This window comes from Oryzias latipes, chromosome 21 (assembly GCF_053564925.1).
Source record: "Oryzias latipes strain Hd-rR chromosome 21, Olatipes_Hd-rR_3.1".
NCBI classification, from domain to species: Eukaryota; Metazoa; Chordata; class Actinopteri; order Beloniformes; family Adrianichthyidae; genus Oryzias; species Oryzias latipes.
Window position 1 is genome coordinate 19,705,250 of NC_136257.1, and position 23,325 is coordinate 19,728,574.

General features: G+C 40.4%; 2 protein-coding genes across 2 annotated transcripts; one reads left to right on the forward strand and one right to left on the reverse strand.

Annotated features, from left to right (window-relative positions):
- Positions 1–501: 501 nt before the first annotated feature.
- On the reverse strand, positions 502–21,094 carry gcc2 (GRIP and coiled-coil domain containing 2). Its single transcript, XM_023951142.2, has 24 exons — positions 20,877–21,094; positions 20,457–20,519; positions 20,064–20,148; positions 19,899–19,981; positions 19,694–19,798; positions 19,071–19,575; positions 17,095–18,956; positions 16,880–16,940; positions 16,688–16,788; positions 16,145–16,243; positions 15,356–15,475; positions 14,388–14,552; positions 14,176–14,280; positions 12,332–12,494; positions 11,161–11,261; positions 10,929–11,006; positions 10,682–10,819; positions 9,759–9,880; positions 9,341–9,517; positions 8,914–9,122; positions 6,309–6,536; positions 5,800–5,939; positions 1,970–2,171; positions 502–1,748 (listed from the first exon to the last, which is right to left on the reverse strand). Exons 1-24 carry the CDS (start codon positions 20,880–20,882, stop codon positions 1,675–1,677), a joined length of 4,992 nt encoding a protein of 1,663 aa, XP_023806910.1. The 5' UTR covers positions 20,883–21,094; the 3' UTR covers positions 502–1,674.
- tmem223 (transmembrane protein 223) lies at positions 2,826–3,819 on the forward strand. Its single transcript, XM_004081690.5, has one exon. It carries the CDS (start codon positions 2,967–2,969, stop codon positions 3,720–3,722), a length of 756 nt encoding a protein of 251 aa, XP_004081738.1. The 5' UTR covers positions 2,826–2,966; the 3' UTR covers positions 3,723–3,819.
- Positions 21,095–23,325: the final 2,231 nt, after the last annotated feature.

Below are 23,325 nucleotides of genomic sequence, written 5' to 3' on the forward strand. Positions count from 1 at the left end.
CATTCTCTTTTAAAATCTTCTAGGATGATTGTCCGTTTTGTCCCAAACACACTCCCACTCCTGCAGAAACTTGTGAAACCAGCAGAATTTGACATGGGAAACTATCTAAATGCATCACAAAGTAAGGGCGATGCAGTTGCACATCGTTCGAGAAATGCTTTACCTTTGCAACCAACTGAGTACAGTAGTCAATATTCGTCGTTTCCTCTCCTAACTACGTCACTCTACCAGAACAGCAGATCTTCCCTTAAAAGGAAAGGCGCCACACTTTCCTCCCTCCTTCAGGCAGGATGAGGACTCTAATAACAGCGAGATATCCAGCCCCTCTGTACTGTGATCACCAGCACAAATGTCAACATATTTAATAGGAGCAAAAATATTTCTGTACTCTTTCAAACATGAAAAATAAAGTCATGATTATTTTTTACCCTTATATCAAAATGCTCAAATTTTTGTCTTTAAAAATCACATCTCAAGCTTTCTTCCCAATTCAAATAGCACTTATTCTCTATTGAATCTTGCATGAAATTTTATTGTAATGAACTCTTTCAAACTTACAGGACCCATCACAAAAGAAAAAACGTGGATTAAACGAAAAGAAGAACATACATTCATTTGTGATGAATGAATCCTACAAGACTGCCAGTGACACAACCTGTGGAGAGAATCTGACTACAGAATAGATTTAAATGCATGCTTATTTCTCCATTCACCTCAAATTCATATATATTGAGGAGTTTTATAATGAGGTCTGAGTTATATTCTTGGTAAAAGGCACCTAAAAATGTACAGATGCAATCGTGAGCACCATCCTCCATTTACTGATATTTTAGAGAGAACAAATAACAACCCGAACCAAACACTGATGCATGTTATGGATGAAAACTCGCCCTTTGGAGGTTTTCTTTAACATTACCCCCCCCCCCCCCCCCCCCCCGCTTAAGAAAAGATAAAATATGACGTATTTGAAACTCATTGGAAAGATCCGCAGACACGATTGTGATATAGTTTAACACCAAACCATTTCATACTTCCTTAGGTAATTATTACCAAAAACCATGCGCCATTGAAAAATGTCTAACTTTATCTGGACCTTCCAGGCAAAAGCTGTTAAAGATTAAAGAGACGCTTTTCTGAAACAAACCATGATCACATGTGATGTGAGGAATGGGGAGAGAAAAAAAAACAGCTTCCCGTAAAACATAGACACAAAGTGCCAACAGTGAATGAATCTGGACAAAAGGTTCATTATCAGGCATGTGACAAGTTCAAGTAATAGTTTTCATAAATGTCCCAGAATAATCTCATCATTTACCCATTAAATGTGGATTAGAAAAACAGTAACAGATTCAGATTTGTTATGCGCTCTAAAATGCCCTAAATTGAAAAGAAGATTTTACAATGAGATGTGGCATCATAAATAAACATAAATACAACACACCTACACCTTGGACCTATAAATGCTAACTAAGATTAAGTTAAAGTATTTTGGTCTTCATAATCTCCACCAGGCTGTTTTTTCAGCAGATACATTCATTGGTCCCAGTACTGTTATAGAGTGACCACATCCACCATGGAGTCAATGTTTCACAACTCAATCTCACAGAAAATGGCTCAGTAAAGTCACTGCAATGTGCCTTCAGTCCTTAAGGTCAGTTTGGTTAGCCTCCAGTTTTATCGGATCCCAGACCAGCTGTGGAGGTACGAAGACCACCCTGAACCCCGAGAACCACTTCCTTCCTCCTCACCTGCAGACAGGGAAGGCAAAAACACCTGATTAAAAAACTGACACAACTACAATGATACTTCTGAAGGATATGAAGAGCAACTTTGGAAACTAATGAGTTAAAAACATTAAAATGTAACAGAAAAGCTAAAACAACATATCTGGTAAAAAGAGTGGACACCAGAAAGCCTTGTTCAATAGCTCATTTGTGCAAAGTGAACTGACTGTTCGCCATTTACATACCCTGTGCAATGGCAGCCAGTTTGCTCTTCTCCTCTGGACTAAGCTGCAGCATGGTGTGAATGACGGGCAGCAGGGCCTGCCTCTCACTGCCTGAACGCAGAAAGATGAACTGCAGCAAGACGTTCTTCAGATACTCAAGGTTGGCAACACTTTTCTCCCTCTCCTGGTTCCTCTCAAGACGTCGCATTTCACTCTTCAACAGCTGGTAGGTAGAAAAAAAAATCATAAAACGAATAAATGAATTAATAAAGATAGAAAGAAGCTATCTAAATGGCTACAACTCTTGTTCTGTTAGTTTCAAAGGCTCATTGTGTCTATACAGTAGTAAATATGGAAATCTGTATGTCTGTTACAATAAAAAACACATTAAAGGCCAAAATGGAGGGAAATTTTACATTTTTTTTCATTGTTTTTAAGGATATTTTCCTGCCGGTTCTCAGTCAGCTGATGTCATTTCTCCATGCAGGGGCACAAACTTCGGTTATAGAGATTCAGGAACCAGGGGGAAAAGTTACAGCTCAGCCCCCTGAATGCAAAAGTCTCAGAAAAGGGTTTTGAGCCGAGTTTTTGTAATGAACTGGAGGAGTCACGTCACTGAAAAAAAAACAGCGAATAAGCGGGGGAACACTGTAAATTGTGAATATAAATCTAGTTATAGACCTGGATGCACAAGTATAAATAAAAAATAGTTTTTAATAATTAAGAAAAAAGTTTTTTTGTTTTGCACAAAACATGCCGGTATTGCCGTTTCATAAATTTAAAATAATTACATTTTTTGTTTCAATTATGCAGCAATTCCCATAGCATATCGCGAGATCTAGCAAACCCCGTTTGACCCTTTACGTCATTTGACCCAAGATGGCCGCACTCTTCAGGCTTTCACTTATTTTTACGGAGATTAAAAACTTAAATTAAAACGTCCGTGAAAGTAGTTTTTGAAACTTGCGACAGTAAAAGTTGTCGTTTAGTTGTTTCGAAGCGGTATTTTGCTCTTGTTATGGGGCTAGAACGGTTTTTGTGCGGAGTCCTCAAATTTAACTCAAGCCCGTTTTCACTGTGTCGAAATGCGTGGATGTCAGCTTCGACCACCAGCGGGTCCTCTCCGCTCAGTATTTCTGGATTACACAGCGGAAAACTTTTCAACACAGGCCGACAACTGCAAGCTCGTCGAAGCCTTTCCACCTCCGCCCAACCTTCCAAAGATGTCACCTTGTTCGAACACGACAGAACCCACTTCTTCCGGCTTCTCTCTGTCTTCTGTGGTGGACAATTTGTCTTCTGGACATATCTGGCTCAGTTCGCTTACACCGGGCTAAGAGACACGGGTGCAGAAAAAGCGAAACAAAGCACCAAACCGCCCACCACCACGGGTCTAGCTGGGATGTGGAGTTTTGAAATGAATTTGGGTTCAAACGCCTGGAGGTACGGCTTCACGCTGGGATGCCTGGCGATAGGAGGAGGGATTGTCGGCCTCGGCGCTGTGTTTTGCCGGCGCTCTGTCTTTAAGGTGATTCTACACGAAGGCGGGAAGATGGTGACGGTTGGGACGCAGTCGCCTTTGGGTCCAGGCCGCGGCAGGAGGATTACAGTGCCTCTGTCCCAGGTGGCCTGCCACGCCCACAGACAGGAGTCCACGTCATTCATTCCCCTGAGAGTCAAGGGACACAAATTCTACTTTCTTTTGGACAAAGACGGGGCAATAAAGAACGCCAGGCTGTTTGACATCACTGTGGGTGCATACAGGCCAATTTAAAGACCCACTCCAACTTGAAAATTACGTTTTTGATTTTTTTTTTCCATGTGGCATTTTTCTGAAGATGAATGACATGTATAAAGACAATTAAGCTTAATATTGCATTTCTGAGTATTTCTTTATTTAAATAGTTGTGAACCAGGAGCTTTAGTCCATTCTGATGCATCCACTTATAGCCAACTAGATCGACGAACGTCTTTGTTTTCCTCGTTTGAGCTGTACAGCTGGATAGCTCCAATACTACTTGACAAAGATAATGTTAGGTGGGGGTGTTAGGGGCTGTAAGCTAGCAGGAGAGATTGTAAACAGCTTTCAGTTATTGGTGACGGGAAGGGGGGCGGTGGGGTTGCTTTGCACCAACAGTCAGAGATGAATTTCTAATGAAATAACTGCAACTCTGCAGAAATTATGTCCTAAAAACAGCATAGGTCTTTTGATTTTTGGCAGAAAACAGCATGATCAAAGATAAGACCACTGGGAACGCTTTTAAAGTAGCTCAGATGATCAGAGTGGATCCTTAATAGACTGGAGGGTGCCAGACAAATCTGCATTTTTGAGTCATTGTGTTCAGTTTTTTTTCAACTTGTTCTGTCCAACAGCTGGGCAAACAGATGAGAGCTGAATGCTTCTTGTGTTAAAGATATTTTACTTTAACAACAGGGGTTATGAATCTTCTGACAAACCAGAGGTATGTCTGAATGAACCCCTTTTGTAATCAAGGCCAAATTTTATTCATTTTAATTGTATTTGAAAATCTTTTGTGTTGGACCAGACGGAAAAGGAAAGGAGGGAAGAAGAGAGAGGGATATCAGAGAGGGGGGGATAGGAAGGTGATTATATGGGGGGGGGGTAAAACCATGAAGCAGCATAAGACAAGTTTCTGGATGTTTATCAATATGGTCAGGTTCAGATGCAATACAAATCTAGAAGGGGCGGGCCTGTCCCCACACACACGCTCAAATGTTATAAACGCACCTGTTGGCTGCAAAAATGTCCACATGTTAACATGTACACAATACAAATACTGTTCACACACGCACACTTATGCATTCAAACCAACTAGTGTGAAATATTTCATTCAATCACGCAAACTATTAGTGCAAAGGTGAGCTAACACCTGTGCTCAAGTGAGCGTTTATGTTCTTCTAAAATGAATGGTGGAATGTGAAAAGAAGGAGGGAGGGTGCCCAGCCATCCCCACACCAGGACCCCCGCCGCGGCAGCCAGAACCCCCCAAAGCCCGCACGGCAGCAGATAGAGAACAACAGCCTCCCGGGCGATCACATCTGCCACCCAGGCCAGGGCCAGCAGGACCGCCGTGGGGCCCCCAAGCCAGAGAGCAGGGAGGCATGGGGGGGCAGAGAGCGCAGCCCCGGCCCAACCAGGAGTGCAGCCCCCCCACCGGGAGGGCTCAACCCCGGGCCCCACCCGAGAGGAGTGCCCACAGCCCCAGACGAGCACGTCATCACCACCCAGGAATTCTGGGCATCCCCCCGCCCCAACCCACGGTACGAGCCAGGACCCCCCAAGGGAGACACGCTCCGCGCTCCAGGCAGCCACCCACCTGGCAGCCACCCACCCGGCCCACGGTTGGTCGAGGAAGGAGCAAGGCAGGGGCCAGCCGTCCCCGCCCAGGAGGAGGGCACCCAGGAGAAAAGGGGGCCCACAAGACATGTTGTTAACATGGCCCGACCAGGCTCAGCCACAGTTGGAAATTTGGCGAGGCCCAGCGCTCAGGGACAATGAACAGAACCCACACCACAGGAACACGGACACCCCCGGCTCAGGTGTAATGTGATCCCCGGCTTCTGGCCTTGCCAGAAAGCTCAGGGATCCCTCTCCCTACGTGGAGAGAGGACTGCCGGGCCCAGTTTAATATTATGATAAAGAACCATATTGTTAATATTATGATAAAGAACCATATTGTTTTCAGATTTCTGTTTTTAAGATATTAGATATGTTTTTAAGTCAGATTTAGAAACTAACTAGAAAACTATACCCAAATGGTAAGATCTGAATGAACAGAAATGCTAATGTCTGCTGTAAACAGTAAGAGAGTTTTTATATTCATACATACAGTGATTTGCTCCATGAGGATAGCATTGGTGGCCTCAGTTTCATGTAGCAGGCTGTTCATGTGCTCCATGCTGCGTGTGGCGGTGTTCAGCTTTTCAGTTACCTCCTCTATGGTTGGCTCCACCGTCCATACAAATGGTTCTAAATGGTACAATCAAAGCAACATCCATTTTAAATTACCTTGCTTGCTTTATCTATGCTTTATTATTTATCCTCCTGACAAGTAGCAATGCATATTTGTCCACTGTAAAGGACATTTTTAAACCTGAATATCTCCCAACACCTGAATACTACTGAATAAACAGTATTTACAAAAGGACATTTTGGGACATATATCAGATGTGAAGGGGTGGGGCTCTGGGAATTGTAGTTACTTGTGGATCAAGCTACAACTCCCAAAGTGTCAGCATATTAATTAGATTTGACTTTTTAAAAAAATACGTTATGCAGTTTTAAAAATCAAAAAACAACTTGAACCTTCATTTCTCTTATGTTTGCTTTCAATCACACCTTGTTTAGGATCAGGTGATGTAAGTAGTTGCTCCAGAGAGGGCAGCGAGGTTTGTGCTGGGGAGGATTTCTCGGTCTCTGTGGTCTCCATGCCCTCCCCTTCCTCCCTGGCCATCGACTGAAGGTCACTGATGGCCACCATTCCCATTCCGGCTTGGATTTGGTCTCCATTTCTGCGCTGAAGGTCTGTCCCCAAAGTCTTGCGACTGTGTTGGACCAACAACGAACCTAACGAGCAAATACTTATGTTATTGCAGCAGACACAAAAAACCCGAAAAACAATTGAGCTTCAACATAAGAAACAAAAAAACAAAAAGTTTTAAATTGTTTATTTCAATTTTAAAGCAGTTTAAAAACATTACTTAAATTGTTAAAAAACAAAAGTTTAGTGAAGAAGTAACAAGCTCCAAAACTGCAGCATCAGCTTTTCTTAGTTTTGGAGGGCAAAAACTAAATTACACTTAAAAAAAACAGATACAACACTTTTAAAAGCCTCCTTTTGTTAAAGTTTATATGGTGTGCACAATCCTAAACCTCAAACACCAAGAGGTAAAAAGACAGTTTTCTACATCACTGGAGTGAGGACACAAGTGACAAGACAATTGAGAGGGACGGATAAAACACTTGAGAGTGAGTGGACAGCAGATGATTGTGATTCATGGCTGGGGTCAAAAGAGGCCAAACCTGAACAATCACACCTCCCTACTTCCAGTCTGGCTTCTTCCATCATCTCAGTGAGAGGAACAAGTTCCGTGTCTCACACTCACCATCCTTCTGACATATTTAAATGCTTTCTTAGATAAATATTATCAATAGTATTAGGGACTGAAAGTGACTTTCACTTTGATAAATGTAGTTGCAAGCAAATGTAAAATAGATCAATGTCTTCTGTAATGAGGAATGATCCTATATTCTGCTATCTTCTGCACTACAGAAGATTAAGGAACCATTCATGTCTTCCTTGAGGTTTAGGGAATATAAATACTTCTTATTCTTGCTGTCACTTCAAATGTGTGATTTATTCTTCGGACTTAGATCTCCACCCCAACAGAACTCAAAGTCAGCCCCATGACATTTAACAGTACCTATCTGTACCAGTAGAGGGCCTCATTGAGACAGCCACAGAGCTAAAAGAGATTTGCATTAAGATTAAATATTTACTCAAATTAAATTTGAAGGAAGTCAATGAGTAAGACAAACAGTCATCCAAGTACTCCCTCTTTTAAAAGTAACCATGTACATTTCAAAAAATTTAATAAAACCTTTGTTGTTCTGGCTAGACCTGCCATAGAAGTTGTGCATGAAAAATGAAGATCATGATTACTGCACCTGAGGAAACCAAAAAGCACCCAGGTGCTGTTAATAAGATGCATGTGATTAATTAATCAGCAACAGGTGTGCAGACCTCAAGAAAAAGAAGTTTTGGCAGCTTGATGGTCTGGAACTTTCAGCTGTGAGTTATTGTCAGACAAAATCTCAGAGAAGATAGTGAGGTTGTGAAGAACTATGACGAGAGTAAATATAGAGTCCAGACTTCGTCCTTTCACAATGAAAAAAAGATGATTAAAAAGAGGGAAATGATCAAGATAATAAGGTCTCTTCTAAAGAAGAACTGTGCTGGTACATCAGACTACACAGGGATGAGTGCTGGTAAATGTTAGGCATAATAAAGCTTCAGTTTCTTTAATAAAACAAAGAAAACATGGGTTTTTAAAACCCAATAGAGCTGTCAAATGATGTTTAAATGTAAAAATATCATAAAGGACACCTTTTTTTTTAAACAACAATTGCACTAATTTGTTTTTTTTTCCTCCCATAAAAGAAAAGTTAAAACTGAAAAGACTTTAGAATAATTTAAAATCCGACTCTAATCTTCTTTTGATCCATCTTAAAGGCGTTCTCAGTGTTCTTTTAATTATGAGTTTTCCCTTTTAGCTGAAATCAAATGTCACAAATAGAATCTGTTTTTTATCTGCTCCTGACTCACAAGAACATGTTAAAAACTCAATTTTCGTCGCAGAAAATGACATCTGATTCACAACTGGTTCAGCCCTTTTATCAATAATCCACATAGCTGTACTTTTTTTCTCTAGCAGAAACTAAATTGAAACAGCAGTAAAATGGCTCAAATGTTTTGTAATAAAATATAAATATTGGCTCTCTTTATTGGGCTGATCATGGCATATGTGTGTGTGAGACACTAATTATGAGTCTCTCCAGATGCCACAGTGAGCTCTGCGCCACACTTTGAGGCGAGAACAGGGCTGAGGAATCTTGCTAACAGCTGGCCAAACTGAAGTGGCAACACACACACACACAGACACACACTTGCCTTTCCTAGTCATTACTGAGCAATATTTGCTGTTTGACTCCAGAGGGCAGCTGTGTGGGAGGTGATGAATGGGCTCTAGGTGTTAATAAGCACACTGATACACCCCCTACAAGCCTATTCTCTCTCAGTCTACAATGATTTCTTTCAGTAAACAGAAAAAAACCTAGAAAATGGAAATGATTAAAACACTTGCCTTACCTTTGTCTGAGCAAACATAATGAATGCAAAAGACAATTTTGCTAAAATTAAGTTTCAGTTCTCAAGTAAGCTTACTGTTCTGGCTCTGCAGGGTGAAGAGTTGCTCCTCAACGCGCGTCAGCTGTCTCTGCAGGGTCTCCACAGTGGCCCGGTGGTCGTCCTGCAGCTTCCTCAGCTGGTCTCTGTAGGTCTGCCGCTGGGTCTCAACCTGGGACGAGAGGTCAGCCTGAGCCTGGGACAAGTCTGACCGCAGGGCCACATTCTCTGACTGCAGCGACAAAAGCCTGGATGTACAGACAGGAAGAGAAGAGGAGTTTAGAGACTGCTCATTCGGCTGAGTCAGACATGTGACAGCAGAACGGGAGGGAAAAAAAAGTGTATTTGCCAGGTTAAATCAGGTGTTGCCGGCATATTTCAGATGAAAACAAAGAAACGCTACAGAAATTCCATTCAAAAACATATCACTTAAAACAAAGACATTTGGAGGAGCAGGTGAGTTCACCTTTCACGGAGTTCAGCTTCCTTGCTGACATTTTCCTGGAGGATTTTGTTGTGCCTCTCCAGGAGAGTGTCATGCTCAATGTGGAGCTGCTGCAGCTCAGCCGTGCTGCTCTGGAGGCTCTGCTGGCTCTCCGACAGTCTGACCCTCAGCTGCTCTATCTGAGAGGACAACTGCTCTCTGAAAGAGACACCAAACGTCCAAATAATCACAATGAGGATGACACATACAGTTTTTTTTTCTGTTATAGCTTAGCATTTTGCATTACTGTAAAGTTGTTGTAATGCCATAAAAGTACTTTTAGCATTTTTTTTGTATCTGTACAATTGTTGGAAAGTGGCCTGACTTTTCGAAGTCTGCACGTGCATTGAAGGATTTGTTTGTTTTGGTATTTTGTGTCTGAGGCTATGGTCAGTCTCACCTCTCCAGTTTAAAAGCATCTCCTTCACTCTGAGCGCTGGCTTTGTTTTTCTGCTGCTTGAGAACGTTGTGGACTCGCACTTTATAACTCTCAAACTCAGTTGTTGTTGCCAAAAGCTCAGCCTGGACACACAACCACACACACAAACACAAGCAATAAATGACCCCGAACCCTGAGGGATTCCAAGGAGACACATTTGTTGGAATTTTAGAAACATTCTTGGGTAAAGATTTCTCCAGAATTGTCCCTCACAATCGGTTCCTCTTTTATACCTGAACATCTTTGGCTTGTTAGATCATTCATTACTGATCTAAGATTCAAAAAGCATCATAAATGTACATAAATCCAAAGATGAGTGTTGTGCACTGAATACTTTTGAGATGTGAACCTTTTCTCGTCCCTCTTAAAAGTCACTGCTCACCATCCTGACCTCTTTTGTTTGGTGTTAATCCTTGGGAAACTCTTACTACTAAAAAAGAAATGTATATTTTTTGAATGGTTTTAATGTTTTTAATCTTTCAAACAGGCAATTATAAATAAAGATGGTTTATTTCAATTGTGATCCTTTTATTTTTAAAAAAAAAAACGTTTTGTTTAAAAAACCCTACTTGTTCCAGCTCCTAGCGTAGCTAATAGCTGCTGTCGACTTAGAAGCTTAAAAATGACATAGGTAGTTCTAGAACGCTGATGAATTGATAAAGATTTGAGAATAAATCAAGAATAATTGAGAGATTAATAATAAAAAGAGTCATTAGTCACAGCCTCATTTATCAATGCTCTCTAATGAGCAGAGTCGGTGCAGCCCTCTAGTGACAAGTATCTCCAACAAATAACTGCTGTTGGAGGAAACCTTACGTTCATCAGTAGAGCTGTTATACTGTACTTCATGTGTAGTTGAAAAGCAGATAAGTGAGCGTGTGGACCTTGGCAGCGTCTCTGTCCTGCTGCAGACTGTGTATGCGTTGCTGTAAGGAGTTGCTGGTTCTTTGCTGCTGCTCCAGCGCTGACCTCAGCTGCTCCTGCAGATGATGGCGCTCAGCTGTCAGCTCACAAATCTCAATCTGGAAAAAAAAAAAACATCTATATTTTCATTCATGTTTTGAAACTAAATTCTCATTTATCCATTTATTTATTGTAAAGACAGAAAGGAGAGTGAGATGATTCTGAAACCTTGGAGCTCTCAAACTGCTGCTGGTTTGCCTCCAGTTCTCCTTTCAGAGACGCCTGCTGCATCATGAGGGAGCTCTCCTGCACATGTGAGCATACAGAAATGCAAACATAAAAAAAAAAAACACACTCTAAACTAAAGCCACCAAAACACTAGTGACATCACAGAAACAGCCGACAGTGTTAAAAATGGAGTCTAGCACAGAAAAAAGGTCATCCTTCCAGACAAACAAACCTGTTTCTTGGCGTCAGCCAAGTCCTTCTTAGTTTTTACCAGCAGCTGTTTCATCTTAGAGCACTTCTCCTCTTCATGGTCCACCTGGGACTTCAGAGTCTCTGGAGACACATATGTATAAATGGGCATAAGCGCAAGTACAGTCATGACAAACACAAGATACATTTGCACTGCTTGGAATGACTTTAATGCATAGAAACCACGTTTGGAAAATGCTGATATTTGAATTTCCCTCGTCAGTCTCTCCGTGACACACTTCAAAGCAAACTGCAGTCAATTCCTTTTCCTGTTCATATCCTCTGATCTTTCCTGAACTGGCACCATGACCACAAAATAGACACAATCACACTGCAACATCTTTTTAAGCTATTCCTTCTGTGTATTGCTTAATTCAAGCTTAAACAGTCAGTGGCTTCAAGTTTGTCTGTGAAGTAACTTGGCATCCAAACAGTTTTGTGATTAAGTCTAAATCCTCCCCTTCCACCACCGTGCTATTCAGATCTCAGTCCTAAGACTTTTAAAAAAAATCTGTTTTGCTTAACAAATACTAAATACTAAGAACAATGATCTCTATTCTGTTCTTGTTTTGTCCAAAGACAATCTGTTGATTTGAATGTTAATTTGTACATGTGTGTTCCGTTTTCACTGAGAATAGGATTGACAACAGTGTTTAGTTGTGTTATGTTCTTTGTAGAGAGAACAGGTTTTCTGACAATAATGCTTAATTACATGTGGATCCTCTCATTATCGACACTTATTAATTATCAATATGCTAATTTGCCTTTTTTCAATTTTCTGTCTTCAAATGAACAATTATCTGATTGCTGCAAAATCAGTTTATGGAAAACAATCATTTTTGATGAAATGTTTTGCCATTTTAATGTTTTCATTTCCTAGAATAGTAATTAAAGATGCAAATTCAACACAACCTAAATAATTTGGTGATAACTTTCTGGAATCCAAACTGAGTAATTGTTAACAAATTTTAAATTTAACTAAAGTGCTGATATTTGAAAAAAGTGGAATCCTGTAGTGATCCAAAAACAAATGTATTAAAGCTGGCACATCAGAACACAGACATATAAACATTGTGTAGAGCTACTATTTTTGGTGAAAAATGAAAACAAATGAGACTTCAATGAAACAGAAACGTTTCAAAAGTGATCCCTACCTATTTCTTTCTTGAACGCCTCCTGCTTCTGGGAGAGAGTGTTTATCTGGGCTTTTAAGTCCTTAATCTGCTCGTCTTTGTCTGCATTTTTGCCATTGAGTTCCTTCACCAAACGCTCATAATCAGCCATCTCCATGTCCATCAGGGAGTTCTGCTGGGCCTCCTGGAAGAACATTCAACATCAAGTCCAAAAACCCAACAGAAACTCCAGTCGCAAAGAAACAGAAATGCCCTCAACTTCACATTTCATTCACCTTTGTCAAAGGATTTTAACATCTTCCAGTAATACAAATCCTTAAAACGATTTATAAATTTGGCCTTTATGTTTGCTGTACGTGGTCTATGTGTTTCTGTGGATGTTCCAGAGCTTTTTTCTATTCTCTGTCTTCAATAAATGACTCCTGTTGCTCATCAAAGGAATGGAAACAAAGCTGCTGCATCAAACACACATGCACTTACTAAAACATCCAAAATAGAGAGGATGTGGATATCTTTCTGGATTCTAATAAAAGCACTGTTGTCCTGTGTGGAATAAGGAACGGTGGCTCTTAGTAACAAATCACATCAATAAATCTCTCAACACAAAAACATATTAAAGATCATAATGTCATTAAAAATATAACAATAAAAAAACACCACATTTTAGAAATCAAAACAAAATTCTAAAAACCAAAATGTAAAAAAAATAAAATAAAATCGGAGAGCAAAAGAAACAGTCAGAAATAAAAGAAAATGTTAAAAAATAAAACAGAATAAGAAACTGGAAAAGGTAGGAACTATGTTACATCACTGATTTGATGATGACACTTGAGTTTTTAAGAAGAGGGGCGGTTTGGGCAGAAAGATTGTCTGCCCAAACTGTGGTTGATTGAGCGATCACTAACTTTTGCTGTGGTTGTAGATTAGGGTTAGCTGCTCTTTGTTTAAGTCACCAGTAACATTCATATTTGTGGTTTCAGGCGCTTCGTACCAAATAACTTCCGGTTGAAGTTAAAGCTGAAACCATCCAATCAGTGATGTCCCTTAGCACCTACATGTTCAAAGTTTTTATTTTGTTTCTTTTTATTTATGAAAATTCCTTTTGTTTACCAAAATGTTTTTATTTTGTTTCCTTTTTTGGTTGTGTTTTGTTTTTTGGGATTTATGCTTGATTTCTAAAATGCAATGTAGTTTTTTTACAATTTGTTTTGCTTTTATTGTTTACTTGTCATTGAGATTTTTAATATGTTTTTGCCTTCAGCTATGTCTCGATGTGATTTGAACTTCAGGGCCACCGTAATAAAGAGCTTTAAAAACAGGCCTGAAAAGAGTCAGAGAGCAGACAGACTGTTTTCTCAGGCATTACAGAATTGAAGGCAAAAAAAAACATTCTTGTTAAACAGGTGCATTTACAGACACTTTTTTATTTTTTTAAACCTAAAAAAATAAAAATTAGCAAATAACTAAAATGATTTTCATTACTCAATGCAAAAATTACAGTAACGCCTAGATTTTTCGTGTTTGCTTTTCTTTTTTCTTTTTGAAACAAACAAAAAATACTCTCAAATATATACTATTGCTTATCTATAAACAATGAAATCAGCCTCAGATTCCTTTGCTAGCATAAGAAAAATGGACACAAAATAATGTCCAGCCTGCAGGCAGCTTCCATGTATACTGCTGTACTATGTAGGTCTCCATTAACGTGAAAGCAGCAGAGACTCCTTCACTGTGGGCTACAATTGCTCTATCTCTGTCAGTGGGGTCCTACTCCAGCTCCAGGCCAGCCATCACCGGCTCAGCCGCTTGACCGGGCAGGACCTGTGGCACACACTCCAGCCTGAGAGGCTTTTGTGCGCGCATACCTTGCGCAGTTGCTCCAGCTCCTGGGCAGTCTGCTGAGACTGCTCCTGTTGCTTGCGGAGCTTTGCTGTCAGTTCTTCCACCTCCTTTGTGGCAGCTGCCAAGTCCTGGAGAAATGAGGAAATTCCTCTTGATGAAGCCGCATTGGATTTTACAAAGGCTCCCCTAAAAACATGCTGTGTAATTCTGCCAAAAATGTTAAGCAAACCTCTACCTTAAGCTTTTGCTCTTTCATTGCTCTCTCAGCCAACAGATCTCTGTCCAGACTTGCTATCTGTTTCTGCAGCTCCTGGTTTTTGGTCTCCAGCTGCCTCACTGTGCTCCTCGCCGTCTCCAAACCGGCATTCAAGTCCTCCTTTTCACTGCTTAGTGCTTCCCTCTACAACAGTGAAGATACGACTCATCACTGTCCCATGAACTAATCAAGATTTTGTTGTGAATTGAAGCAAACATTCAGTAGGTGATCTAATGAATGTATTGTATTTAAATCTCAAACTGAATGAAAAAAAAGAAAAAGGCTCTGTCTCCCTTTTGTCCAAGGTTTTCTCCATAGACTTTAAACATCTGAAACCTGCACGAACAGACGTGACACCGCTCAAAGCCATCCAAGTGGATCTGACAGCAGAGAGGCTCTGAGGGTTTTCTCTGAAAGCAACACTGAGCAGCCAGCTTCATCTCCAATCGGCTGCCAGCCAAACTCTGAAAATCATGATCGGTAAACAGAGACTCCGAGTTTCCTAAGCAGCATCAGTTTGCATCCCTCCGCACCCCCCAGAGAACCTTGAGTGCATATGAGAATAAAGCTTTGTCTCAGAGAATGGTGTTGCACCACCACGCAGCAGATGGGAGCTATAGCCCGCTACATTTACCCGCCTGCTCTCTCATTGGAAAGAGACAGTTATGGGCTTAGGGGGAAAGGAGTATATATAAAAACAATTTCTCCCTTGCTCACCCAGTCACATCTGATGGGCTATTTGTGAGCGCCGGGCTGTCAGACATATCTCGGAAAAATGTTGCCGGCTAAAATGACCCCCTGTAAATCATTTGGAAAGCCAGCAACAGCATAAATATCGCTGAGACCTATCAAAGCCTCTGCGCATAGATTTACTGGAGGCTTGGAGCATCGTATGTATTGGTTAGTAGCAACGTGTGTGCGTGTGATTGAGTGCGCATCCCAGTTACCTGTGTGACAGCACTGCTGAGTTGTTTGGTCAGCTCAGCAATCTGTCTCTCCGCTGCCTCCACCTTCTCCCTCTGCAGATCCAGTTGCTCCATTCGTTTGTCATAATCTATTTGCAGATTCTAAGCAAAGACGCGGAGCCGCACGTCCCTTTATTATTCATTACAGGCGGAACAGTTCACTGAAGGTAAACACTGCATCTCAGTTTTTCAAGCTGCATCCATGTTCCAAGATGGGCCAAAAGTCATTAGACACAAGAGAATGGTTTCTGCTTTAATGGAGTCACAGCTGTAAAGCATGGAGCTGTTTATAGTCCACTGGGAGTAAATACTGCACACCAAGTCTGCTTAAATGGAGCGTGCTTTCACTTGTTGTAATTAATTTAATAAATTCGAACGGTTTAATTTTAAGTGAAGTTAAACTATGCTTTTAATTTGGAGACTCTAAAACAGAAAGACACCAGGATCCATCCATGACAGAAAGAGAATACAAGACGAGGATGAGTTGGAGGTACAGTGCTGGAGAGTCAGCTGGAAAACATGCAGTTACTTTTATCTATTTCACATTTCCAAATTCTTTTTTTTATTAATTAAAAATCCACAATATAAAGAATAAATCTAAATGTTTCTTTAGACAAATTGATTAGGATTTATTATTATTACTATTTACAAATTCCTAAATCAATATCACTTTTAGGGTTTAAAAAGAAAAACATCTTGTTCTGTATTTAGGCCTCTTTACTATCGTGGAATAGATCTAAAGCTGTTTGTCTTAGACTTCAGGTTTCTTACCTTGTAGCCTTCAGCACTGTGGATGATATCCTTCATTGAACTGTTTACTTTCTCCCTTTCTGCTTTCAGTGACTCCACTTCCTCTTTAAGACTCAAAACCTGCAACAAAAAGGAGTTTAGTTTGTGGAATCTACCCTTAAGTGATTATTCAAAGTTTGGTCTTTACAGACAAAAGAAAGAAACGACTGACATAAGGATGAAAGAAAACCAAAAAAACTAAAAAGATGCGAGTATATTCCCTTTGGGAAAAGATAAGAGCAATAAGGTAATATTATAAACATATCTACCAGGAAACAGGGAATTTCACTTTTTCTTAAAGTGTCTTTAATCTCAGAATTTTTAGGGTTTTATTTTTAAATACCAGTTCCTTAAAAAAATAAAATGTAATGTACTGGTAGTTTTTCATGGCTTCCACTATTTCTAAATTACTACTGATCCAAAACAAAGGCGTCTCTTTAATTCAAACTAAATTTTGTTACTGGTTCTTGAATCTTCAAAGCACTAAAAAATTAGCCTCATTATGGAGTGGATTTTTCACACTACCTCTTTCTTATGGATGTCCAACTCTTTCTTTGCTTTGAGAGCAACTGCCTTGATTTTATTCATCTTCTCACCCTTTTCCTTGATTTCTTTTTGTAGCAAAGCTGAGGGGAAAAAAAAGAATGGAAAAAGTCATGAATCTATACATGTAATCCCACATATAGCAGTGCAATAATACATCGAATATCAAAACACCTAGCCTGTCTGTCATCTCAGATGTATTTTCCTCAGAGGAAGCAGACTGGACAGCAGATTCCTTTAAAAGTTAGAGGGTAAATTGAAAAAAAAAAAAAAAAAAATTAAAAACCTTTGGACTTATTGATCTGATTATATAATATGTTGAAGAAAGGGGAAATCATGCTGTGGAAAAGCCTAATGCCACTCCAACATGAGAAAACAGCCACACCCACCTGAAGAGCAGCCACCTCCCCCCTCTGCTGAGATATGAGCGACTCCTTCTCTGTTAGCTGATCTCTGAGCTCTTTGCTCTCTTTCTCCAAGTTCTCCATCCTTTTCTCCATCTCCACCTTTGCTTCATTCAGCTGAGAGACCTGAGCCTGTAAGGTCTGGTTCTCATCAAAAACGGTTTCATTGAGCGATTTCATCTCCTGAAGGTCTCTCTGGAGCCCCTCCATGTCATGAACCACCTCCTCTAGGTTCCCTTTCAGCATGTCTCTCTCCTTCTCCAGGTCTCTAATGTGCGTCTGTAGATCCGTCTGCATCTCCTCAGCTTTACATTCATTCTGAGCTTCCTCTAGACTGCTCTTCAACAGGTTCCTCTCTTGCTCCAGCTCACCAACACGTGCTCGCAGCTCTTCGACTTCATCAGTGGAGTTTTGGAGTATTTGAGACTGCTTTTCCTCCAGCGCCTGCATGGATGCGTAGCTTCGTGCTGCATCTTCTGTCGCTAATTTCAACTTTTCTTCTAGCTCTTGTTTTACAGATGCTTCCTGCTTAAGCTGAACTTCCAGAGCTAACACCTTGGAGCCCAAAACGTCCTTCTCTTTTTGAGCATTGGAAAGTTCCACTAAAATGTCTTCCAACCTTTGATGGAGATTATCCTTCTCATCAGACATTTCTTTGATTGCTGCTTCTAACTTAAAGAACATCTCTTTATTCACCAGCTTTTCTTTCAGGCTTTCTTTTACTTTTTCTCGTTCTTCCTCTAGTTGTTTCACTTTCTCTTGGGTTTCTGCTTTCAAGCTTTTCAGCTCATTCTCTTTTTCCTCTCTGAGCATCAGAACCTCTTTAGCTTTTTCCTGCTCCAGCTTTTCCATTGCTTTTGTTTGCTCTTCGTTGAGGTTCCGCATTTCATCCTCTTTGAGATTTAGCAAGTTCTGTATTTTGTCTCGCTCCTCTTTCAGCGTGGCGACAGAATCCTTTAAATGTTGAATCATGTTCTCCTGCTCTTCCAGTTGGGAGCGGATCTGCTCATTCTGCTGGGTGAAGTCCTCCACCGATGGTTTGGATTTGCAGGCTAAAGGAGTTTGCTCCTCCTCAGATGACTGCATTTCTTGGTTTTCAAAGGGTGGACATTCCAGCTTCTGCCTAAGGTCTTGTACATCCTTCATCAGAGCATTTTTCTCCTCTATAACTTCATTCATTTTGCCCAAAACGTCATCTCTCTCTTGACTGAGCTTTTCAATGGTATCTCGAAGTTCTTGGACTGTACTAGCTCCCTGTTCTTTCATAGCTTGATATTGTAGAACAAAATCTTTAGTCTTCTCACTGAGCTCCGCTTCAGTGCTTTGAAGAATGTTCCTCATGTGTTGGCACTCAGTCAAAGCAGAGTCTCGCTCTCTGATCAAGGCCTCGCACTGGGTTCTTACTTCCAGGCTCAGATTTTGCTGCTCCTCAAGTTTCAGGGAGCTTTGGTCTTGTGCTAAGCTAACTGTCGACTCTTTCAATTCTTCATGTTGATAGTGAGCATCTAGAATCATTCTAGGTTCAGTGGATGGACTGTCCTTAATCAGCTGCAGCTCGTTGATCTTGAACTCCAGCTCTTCCCTTTCCGTTTGGAACTCTTCCTTAGCTCGTTCCAGCTCTGCTTCAAGCTCGCCTTTCAGGTTGCTGAGCAGCGTGAGCTCATCCTGTAACATGGTGTTCTGAGCTTGAAGATCCTCCAGAGCTGCTGCCAGCCTGCTGCTCTCAGAGTCCTCCCCATCGCCAGAGCAGTCTGCCTGGGTTTTCCTTGACAGTTCCAGCATTTGTGCTATTCCCGAACCACGGGGAGGTTCCTCATCCTCCTCCTGAACGTCCTGCAGGTAGCTGTCTGAAAACAACCAAGAAAAAGGATTGAATTCATGTTCATTGGACTAGGTTTTTTTCATTATTTACAAGTAAGTTGGAAAAGTTGATGAAACATGGAATTAGGGGGCTGCTGTACCTTTAAGAGCAAGCTGCTCCGTGAGCTCCTCGTTGAGCAACAAGAGACGCTCCCGCTCAAGCTCAAAGTCCTCCTCCAGAGTTCTCATTTCCTCTTCATGGTGCAGACTTTTCTGTGACAGCTCCTCCTTCAGGTTCTCCACCTCCTGCTGGGCCTCTGTAAAGCCCCTTTGGTAGTTCTCCTGAATCTTGGAAAGCTCTAGAGAATGTTTTTCTTGGATATCCTCCAGCTCAGCTTTGAGTCTTTCCAGCTGAACTTCTAAGTCCCGCCGTCTTTCTTCTGCCCTCTCTTTTTCAATGGCATAATCCGCCTGCCGCTGTTTTTCTCTTTCACTCTCCCTCTCCCTGTCTCTCTCTTCTCGCTCTATTAATAAATTTTGGAAATGAGACACCTCTTCCAGGTGTTTACGGTTGGCTTCCTGAATGCTGCTTTCCATGTTCTTGATCATCCTTTGAAGGTCTTCCATGACACGCTCATGCTCACTTTGAAGAGCCGCTAAATCCTCCTGCACAAAATTACAAACATGCGTATTTGGCATTGCAACTAATCACACTTACAAACAGACAGGTAATCCATTAGAATTTGATAAAACTGTCATTCTGTGTATCTGTAGTGAAGATAACCTTAGCTTGCTGTTTAGTCTTCTCCAGTTCTTTACGCAGGAGTGTAACATTTTGCTGAGTTTCGGCCTTCTCCAGTAATAAGGCATCCATCCTCTCAGTCAGCTCCTATATCGCACACCCATCCACACAATTAAGTGTGAAAGTAAAATTTTTTTGACAGAGGGGTATCAATAACAGACAATGCAGTCACTTTCTAGACACAAACCTGAAACAAAGCAGCGTCATCTGGATTGCCGTCACCGCTTTTAGATTGCTGTTGTTTGAGGGATTCCACTTCCTTTTCTAAATCTGCAAGGGCAAAGTCACATTCAAGAAAACGACTGCATTTATGACGGACAGATAAATAATAATGTACAACATTCATAGCTACCTGAACATTTGCTCTTCATCTTTTGCATGGCAGCTATTTGCTTTTTGGCATATTTGATGAGGTCATCTTTGGACAGCGTGTCCAGCTGTGAATGAACAATAAAATAAATAAATAAAAGAAATATCAATATCAAAGCAATAATTTTTACTTTTCAAGACCCAAGAAAATGTTTGAGCTAACCTTCTACACACATAGTCATATAGCCCCAGTTAAGCAGAATCAACTACTGTGGTACTAAAAACCCAAAATGTGATGTGCACACATGTGGACAGTCTCAATATAACGTCATCAACATGCACACAGTGAATATTAACAAAGCTAACACATAAACAGAGAATTATAAGTAAGTTTCAGTTGAGCAAAAACGGGAGTGTATTTGCTGAACATCCTTACCTTTGATTTTGATGCACCTGCTGATGATGGAGTCACAGCCTCAGCTGCAGTACCTCCAGGTTCCTTTAAATGCATGACGAAAAACCATTCAATGTGTTGACATTTTGGAAAAAATCTCAAACAAAAGTTGTTTTTATTTGATAGTTTGGATTTTTAACCCCTTTTTGGGGGGGAGTGGGAAGAAATAAGTAAAGTTCGTCGAAAAACAGAAAAAATGCTCACCAAACCCTGAAGCTACTTACTATTTCCTCGAATATAAATACTACGTTTCATTAATGTGATAAAATACAACTCTGATCACTTTCAACGTGACCATTACTCGGTTTATATGACTTAAGAAGGACACGGAACTAACTTTGAGATTGCTAAACTGAGAAGAGCTGATTAGCTAACAGCTAACAGCTCGACATAAACATTTACCTCCATCCTGACAGTGGACTCTTTATCTCCGTCACCGTTTTCCGTCACACGCAGAGGTAACTAGTAGATGGCTAAAGAAAACCAAATAAACACCTAAAAATACTTCTAATACTCCAACTATATAAGTCAGAGGTACTTCCACTGTTATGATTCTGAAATAGCAGACTGGAGCAGCACTTTACTTCCGCAATCGTCAGCCAAGCAAGTGACGTCAGAATTATTCACATTTCGAGGTAGGAACCTCGAACCAATTCCCGATGTCTAAGACAGTTTATTTATATTGTGTATCCCCCTGCATTTTATAACACTATCCAACTCTGAAATTGTTGTTTTCCTATGTTATACTTTTCCCTGATTTCTCTATGATTATGAATATAAATAGGTTTATGTATACATACTGACAAGAATTTTCCTTTTCTTTTTGCTTCCTTTCAAATTGTAGTATTCTCTTTTGTATTCGCCAAAAAAAAAGGAACTTCGAAACATTTCATTCTTTGCTGAATTTCAACTTTATAATACAAATGTCGTTTTTTTGGTTTTCCTAATTTTGTTTGAAAAGGATCGTGACGTTTTATACTTTTGTGTATTTTTATTTATGGCAACATTTGATATTCACAAAAGTAAATTTGCTAACAAAAAGCCTGAACATTAACATACTCACTTAAAATCATATGGAACTTCAGCTATGTTTGAAAACAATCTCCTCTTTGCTCAACATAAAACCTTAAAAAGTTATCAAAATGTTTAGGGCTATGAGGTTCAATTTACATAAATCCAAACTTTGCTCTTTAATTGTTTATTTTTGTTTTTAATGTTTGTTGTTGGTTTTGTGTGTGTATACTAAGATTTATTATAAGTTTATTATTATATTGTTATTATTATTATTGTTATGGTTGTTGTAGTTATTGTTGTTATGTTTTCATCTTGTTGAGTAATTTCGAATAACTTTGACTCAAACGTATTTTTGAGTTATATTGTGTTTTTGCACCATATTAATTTATATAGTATTCTTTCATTCATAAAAATGGAAAAAATTAGAAAAAAAAATTGGAAACGTGTGGTCAAAACAAATTCCCTAAGTTTTTCTGTGGTAAATTATACTATGTAAATGGTAAACGGCGTACACTTATATAGCGCTTTTCTACCTTCTTCGAAGGCCCAAAGCGCTTTACAGTCACAGGCCCATTCACCCATTCATTCACACACACATTCACATTCACACACACACATTCACACACTGATGGCGGCTCTGCTGCCAAACACTGACGCCAACCTCCCACCAGAGGCAAGGTGGGGTTCAGTGTATTGCCCAAGGACACTTCGACACATAGGTGGGAAAAGCGTGAATAAAACCTGCAATCTTCCAATCCGAGGTCCTAACACTGCATCACGCCCCCCCCCCCCCCCCCCCCCCATATAATGTACATCAAAATGCACATTTATTACAGTATTTTTTTACACACTGTGCACATTAAAAAAAAGTTTTTTGAATCATTATTCAAATTATTTCAACTGAATAGAAAAACAGTTCTTTTCATCGTGTTGGAGCATGAAATCAAGTCAGCTCTGATGTGTTCAGCAGATTTACTGTATAATAATAAAAAACGAAATCTGTTTTTATTCAAGGCACCAAAATTCACGCATACACTCCTATAGTTCACATCTAGTATTAAAAAGATGGTTGCAAAAAATATTCTCTCATTTGAGAGATTCTAAACCCTGAAATAAGGGTTTAGAATCTGTCTATGGCAATCCATGATGCATAAAATATACTAAAGGTGTCTGATGTTGACATTGTTTCATCACTCTGACAACAGGGTTGTCAGAAAGTCAGTGGAGGCTCTGTATTCCTATCACATAAGGTCCAGTTCCATCTGTTGAATATGGAGATCGCCTGTTTTGACACAACTGATGGAGGCACCAACTGGGAGAACTGAGCAAGATGCCGCTCATGCTGACAAAGCTGGCACGGTCTGATCAGAGGGGCAGAGACTCTGTCGACTCCCTGTCTCATCTGGAAGAGACCCATTGCTGCCTTCCACCCTGCCTGGGTCAAACATACCCATCCATCAATGGCTGCTTCCTTGTTTTCTTTTAGTGCATCCACCAGCATTGTGCAGTGATTTCTCTCCCCCCACTTGTGGCCGTCAGTCAAGCACAGCTCTGCAGTAATATAACTGACACCGGCCGGCGTTAAGGGAGTAATGAATGAACCGGCTCAGTCTATCTGGAGGAGCAACAGATGCTGTTTTACTCCTGGTATTTTTAGATTCTCTTTCTGATTTTGCTTTGGTAGCTTTGTTTTGGCATTTGCCACATACTAAATAGAACATGGAGCATAAGACATTCCATTTATTGACATAAACCCCACAAACACAAAAAGTGTATCAGGTGCTCTTCTGATGTTTCCCACTGGCAGATGTACACTTCCTAACCTAGATGATGTTAG